The following is a 6,089-nucleotide window of genomic DNA, read 5'->3' as shown; positions in this document are numbered from 1 at the left end:
GGGGGAAGAGCATAGCAGACAGGCAGAAAAGTGAGTAGACAGGCACGCAAAGGTAGGTCCAAAGCTCAAATGCATCCAGGGTCAGAGAGGTGAAAAAAATGTGTAAGGGAAAGTCTGGGAAAGAGTGGTGAGGCCTGATGACTAGAATCCCTGGCCTTACAAAGGGCCCAACCACAAACTTCCAGCTGTAGCTGGAGGACAAGTTTCACCAAGGCCTTGCAGCCTTGGATTTTTCTATTCTAAAAAGAAATCAGCAAACTGGATTTTTGTTTGTTTGTTTGTTTTAATTTCCCAATTTCTAAAATGCTAGAGAACAAACAAAACTGCCCACAGACCACACCTCTGCAGCCTCTGCTACAGGGAGTAAGGAAAGATCCAGTTGGAGAGAAGACTGGAGGAGGCCTAACTGGTGGGCAGAGCTGACAGCCACAGGAGTTTAAGAAGCAGAAGTCTCTGGAACCAGCAGGGGTCAATGAAGAAGAGAGAGGACCAATGAGCTGGAAAGAGGCAACTCAACCTTCTGGCTTTGAGCAGGTGACAGGAAAGCCCGGGAGACACTTTGCAACCACCCAGATCATAGGCTCTAGGGAGGAGGCTCAGGAATCTGTTGTCCTAATGTTGCCACAGGTGATTCTTACCACAGAGGAAAAGTTGGAGCTATTCAAGTACAGATGATAGGCAATGTCCTCAAAGTGTTTGGTAGCAGGAAAGAACGAACAACTGAAAAAAATATTTGTCTACAAAGGGGCCAGAAGTTATAGTTACTAGGCATGGGTAGAGGTGCTGAAAAGGAAATGAACCAAATGTTCGTTGAAAATGAAAAAAGGTTACCAGCCTCCATGACTAAACAGTGGCACCTAGAAGAGAGAGAGATGGGCAAGGGCAGTAGAGCTAATGGGCTCCCAGATGCATACTGGAGAGGTAGACACTACAGTTCCATACAGGTACACCTTGCTTTACACAAACCTAAGGTATGAAAATCCAAGTTTATTAAGACAGATTGGGGGTGAGAGTCTATTTTACAAAAGGACTCTCACGACAATCCTTTAAAGCAGTGGTCCTCTGTGTTGGCACCACCTGGGAGCTTTTAGAAGTTGCAAAACACTGGGGAGAAAGAAAGTGGCATGGGGCTGGGGCTATAGCTCAGTGGTTGAGTACTTGCCTAGCATGCGTGAGGCACTGGGTTGGATTCTTAGCACCACATATAAATAAATAAATTTAAAAGATTCATCGACAACTAAAAAAATCTTTTTAAAAAGAGAGAGAGAGAGAGTGGAATGTCACCAGCATACCTCCTGATTGGCTGATGGTGATGGGGAAAATAATAGAACATACAACACTGACTTAAGATGAAATGATCTGGGCACAGTAGTACAAATGCAATCCCAGCAGCTCGGGAGGCAGAGGCAGGAGGGTCACAAGTTCAAAGCCATCCTCAGCAACTTAATGAGGCCCTAGGCAACTTAGCAAGATCCTATCGCAAAATAAAAAACAAAAAGGGTGGAGATGTAGCTCAGAGGTTAAGCACCCCCAGGTTCAATTCCCAGTACAAAAAAAAAAAAAAAAACAGAAAGAAAGAAAGAAAAAGAAAAGATTAAATGAGTTATATTAGAGACAGCACAGGACAGGACCAGGCAAGTAGTAAGTGCTATTAATGTTGTAGAAGTGTTATATACTATATTATTATTACCAACCAAATGTCCCTCTCTACTGCTCACCAATCTGCTTTGGAAAGCCTGCATTTCCTGAATGGCTGGGAAGGGAGAAGTGGTTGGTTCTGACCCATCCCTCTATTCTCCATATCATCATCTCCTAGGCTGAGCCATCTTCTTGGCAAATACCAACCAACAATCATTTCACATCATATCTATGTTTATATCCAGTCTTTTTAGAGCTGTATCCTTTTTCTTTCCCCACTTTTTTTTTTTTTTTTTTAGTTTTCGGTGGACACAACATCTTCATTTTACTTTTTATGTGGTGCTGAGGATTGAACCTAGCGCCCCGCGCATGCCAGGCAAGCGCGCTACCACTTGAGCCACATCCCCAGCCCTTTTCCCCACTCTTCTGACGCTATCTTTGAGAGGAGCAGGGAAACAAAAAGGTAAACTGAGAGACTGAGGCTCATACCTTGAAATAGCAAGTATGTACATAAAGGAAAACTTTATTAGACTGGAATAAATCTAATTGCTCTCATTTTCTCACTACCCAGTAGGAAAAGAAATGAAAATCATCAAATTAGCTAACAGGAAAATTTAAAAACTACATATTCTTTGCAAACAAACAAAAAAGTCCCAATGACTGGGCTGCACCTCAGATCAATTAAACTGTAATCTCTAATGAAGGGACCCAGACAACAAAGCTTTTCAGGTGATTTCAAGGTCAGCCAAGGTTGCGAACCTTAAAAAGAATGATCCCCCCCCACCCCAGGAAATGTCAATATTCAATTTCTAATCTGGAAATAAGCATCAGAGGCCTTCCTCAGAAACTCTGTTAGCCTTTGAACCAACAATTTCACTTCTTAGAATTTACCTCAAGAAAATAATAAGGAATATAAACAATGATTAATATAGAAGGATATTTATCATGGCATTTTTTTGTAAAAGTAAATTCTAAAAACTGTGAAGGAAGCATGTACAAGTTCTTGGGTTTGGTCCCCAACACCATGAAAAAAAAAAAAAAATTGTGACAAAACCCAGAGGAAGAACTCCTAACTGCTAAGGGTGGGGGCATGGAAAAAGGATATATTTCAGCTTCTCAAAACAAATAAACAAACAAAAAAAAAACCACAACAGGAGTTTGCCTGGACAATGAGGGGGTGACATCAATAGGAGTTAAGTCAGAGAGGAGCTAAACAAGTTTTAACGCAGACAGTGGAAAATCATTTGTCTAGAGAGTGCAAGCCAGAGATTAGAAAGAAAAAATAGTATGTACCCTTACTCCTTCAAGACCAGGAGACCTTTTTTTTTTTTTTTTTTTTAAAGATAACAGCACTGGCAGTGATGATGAGTGACACCTTCTGGGCATTAGAGTTTTATTTTATTTTATTTTTAGAGAAAGAGAGAGAGAATTTTTTTTAATATTTATTTTTTAGTTATCAGTGGACACAACATCTTTGTTTGTATGTGGTGCTGAGGATCGAACCTGGGCCGCACACATGCCAGGCGAGCGCGCTACTACTTGAGCCACATCCCCAGCCCACCAGGAGACCTTATTAGAGCAACATGGCCCCAAAATGGAAGTTGGGAATAGGGTAAGCCAGATACACTGCTTTCCAGATTTTGTTATATGTGCATGAAGTGCCCCCAGGATCTTACTAAAATGCAGATCCTGGGGCTGGAGGTGTGGCTCAGTTGTAGGACACACACCTAGCATTCCTGAGAACCCGGGTTCAATTCCTGGCACTGAAAAACCAAAAACAAAAGTTCACCTTTGAGTCAGATACAGGTTCGAATGTCAAATTCTCCGGATCATTTCAATAACACATGTGACATGTGGCAAAAAAACGAAAACTTAAGGCCCATGCCCCCAGAGGTGATGCCTTTTTTTAGGAAACAGCCGATTGCAGCCATGCCTACAGACTCCCAAGAATCTGCAGCATGAGCTATTCTCCCAACAATGGTGCCCAGTAAGGAAGATAGTAACAGAACTGGATGGTTAGAGTCTGCCAGTGGCTCTAGAGAGAAAGGGTGACTGAATGGGACTGGCACAATGAGGGACAATCTGTCCCTATAAAGGAGGCAACTGAGACTACTTAAGTTGCTGATGGTGTCTTGAGGATTTATAGAAATGGGGGAAAGGTATGTCCCAAACGGAGAGCAACTGATACCTTTGAAGAGGGGAGTGGAATAGGGTAAGCTCTATCAGGGGCACTTGTACTTTACTGGTATCATTTGGAATTTTTTTGTTTTTAAGGTACTTAGGATTAAACCCAGGGGTGCACCACTGAACCAAACCCCCGCCCCTTTTTATTTTCCGACAGTATTTTGCTAAATTGCCCAGGCTGGCCTCTCACTTGTAATCCTTCTGCCTTGGCCTCCTGATTAGCTAGGATTAATATCATGTGCCACTATGCCCAGTCATTTGTATTTTTTATAATGAGAATATATTCAAACACTACTCACATAGTTAATATTTTTTGGTATGGTACTGGGGATCTAACCCATAAAAATAAAATTTTAAACAGCATGAACAAATCAAACCAACACACAGCTTCCTCTACAAGTATCCTACAATAAACCCAATTTGATTTGCCAAGTAGACCTTCAGCAGAAGACAATATGTTTGAGCATTCTAGCCTATTTGGAGGTATGTTTCTTGATGATATGCAACTAAATTGTGGGGCATCATCTCCAGTGAGTTTGGTCCCTCTAATCTTAACCTCTCCCCCACACCACCTAAACAGGTTTCCCTCTCACCCTGCCACCACACGGCTCTTTCAGAAATGCACCTTGCCAATGGACCTCAACAATGCTCTGCCCTCCCAAGAACAACAATCTACACAGGCAGTGTAGATTTTTGCATTTATATTCACAAATTATGACACCGACCTATAATTTTCTTTCCTAGTATCATCCTTAACAGATTTTATATCTAGACTATTTTTCAAAAAAGCTAGTCTCTTTTTCAATACTTTGGGAAGATAGGTATAGAACTGGAAATGCTTATTCCCTCAGTGATTGGTAGAACTCACCAATGAAGCCAACTAGGCCCCAGAGTTTTCTTTGAGGGAAAATCTTTGACTATTAATTCAATGCCTTTAATAATTATAGGCCATTTTATTTTTTATCAAATCATCTGATGAGTTGTACCTTTCTAGGAAACTCCAAAGATTTGGACTACAAAGATAACTGATAAATGGAATGCTGATCCTAAGGTGAACTCTGCAAGAAATTAAATACCCTGTGACTCATCAGAAAAATAACAGCTCACATGTGCACTATGTGTTACAGTTTATAAATGTACTGCCCACATATTACTTCATCTTAAGATAAAAGTCTGGGTGGCTTTGGGGACTTTGGGTGTCTAATTATTTGCAAAGGGATGGGTAACTTCCTATTTATCAGAACAGCTGATTCAGATCAACAGCCCATTGCTAGTCAGGCTAACAAATTTTGTGAAGGGCTATGCAACTGTTAAATTTCTCACTTAACTCCTTACGGATCACTTGTCATTGACAGAAGGAAGCAGTCATCAAGTGATTGGGTGTGTGTCAAAGGGTGTTAGGAGTGTTTTTGGCTGGTGGAAACCTTCCGTCGGGCCAGGCTGGGAATAGAAAGTCTACGGGTGGCATGTGTACTAACACAGGTGGAGTCGCCACTGCCTTGGTGCACAGGCCACTTGGCCCAGTACGCAGTGGGCAGCGCCCGGACAGAGCACACTCACCAGGGCCTCGAAGTCCTTACAGTTGTGGCGACCATAGGAGGCGGGGAAGGGCCGCAGCACCGAATCGCGCTTGTAGCTCTGCAGCGCAGAGGCGAAGAAGCTGCACCGGAGGTCAGCGGCCAGCACGTCGCGGCCGGCCGCCTCTTTGGCCGCCGCCCTGCAGGGCTGCATCCCAGGTCGCGGCGCGTTGCCGGGGGAAATACGCAGGTCAGAGGCGAAGGCCCAGCCTGCGGTCAGCAAAAGACCGGAGCGCGGGGACAACGGGCCGTCGGGGGCCGGGGTTCCCAGGCCTGAGGAGCAGCTAGGCAGAGAGGCGAGATGACAGGGGTGAGAACGTGCTGACGAGCGTCCTCTACCGGGCGCTTGCTGCAGAGCAGACAGGACGGCTGAGGAAAGACCCAGCAGAAACCAGCTCAGCACCAGGGATAATGGGGCCGGGGATCCCAGGCCCTGGGAGGGGCTATGACAGCGATGAAATGACAACGGCGGGAACGCGCCGACACGTGTTATCCGCAGGGGCTGACCTAGCTGGGGACAGCCCCCGGGGGTCGACCGGCAGAGACGGGGAGCCGCGCGTGTCTCCCAGCCTTGCCTCCCCCCGCGCCGCCGAAGCCCGGCTGCTCGCCCAGCTGCCCGCGGCGCCGCCTGCGCTCGCCCAGCAGCGCACGCCGCTCTCCGTGCCCGCCCGCCCTATGGGCTCCGGCGCC

General features: G+C 45.1%; 1 protein-coding gene across 2 annotated transcripts in view; it reads right to left on the bottom strand.

Moving 5' to 3' along the window:
• Parp16 (poly(ADP-ribose) polymerase family member 16) overlaps positions 1-6,083 on the bottom strand; it is a 21,275-nt gene extending 15,192 nt beyond the window's left edge. For both annotated transcript variants that reach the window (XM_015480535.2, XM_015480537.2), the window contains exon 1: positions 5,383-6,083. In XM_015480535.2, coding sequence (XP_015336021.1) covers positions 5,383-5,553 — 171 coding nt within the window. In that variant the 5' untranslated portion in view covers positions 5,554-6,083. The remainder of the gene's footprint in view (positions 1-5,382) is intronic.
• Between the last annotated feature and the right edge of the window lie 6 nt (positions 6,084-6,089).

Source organism: Marmota marmota, unplaced genomic scaffold (genome assembly GCF_001458135.2).
Source record: "Marmota marmota marmota unplaced genomic scaffold, marMar, whole genome shotgun sequence".
Lineage (NCBI taxonomy): Eukaryota > Metazoa > Chordata > Mammalia > Rodentia > Sciuridae > Marmota > Marmota marmota.
Note: the sequence above shows the minus strand (reverse complement) of the source record. Positions and strands in the feature narration are given on the sequence as shown.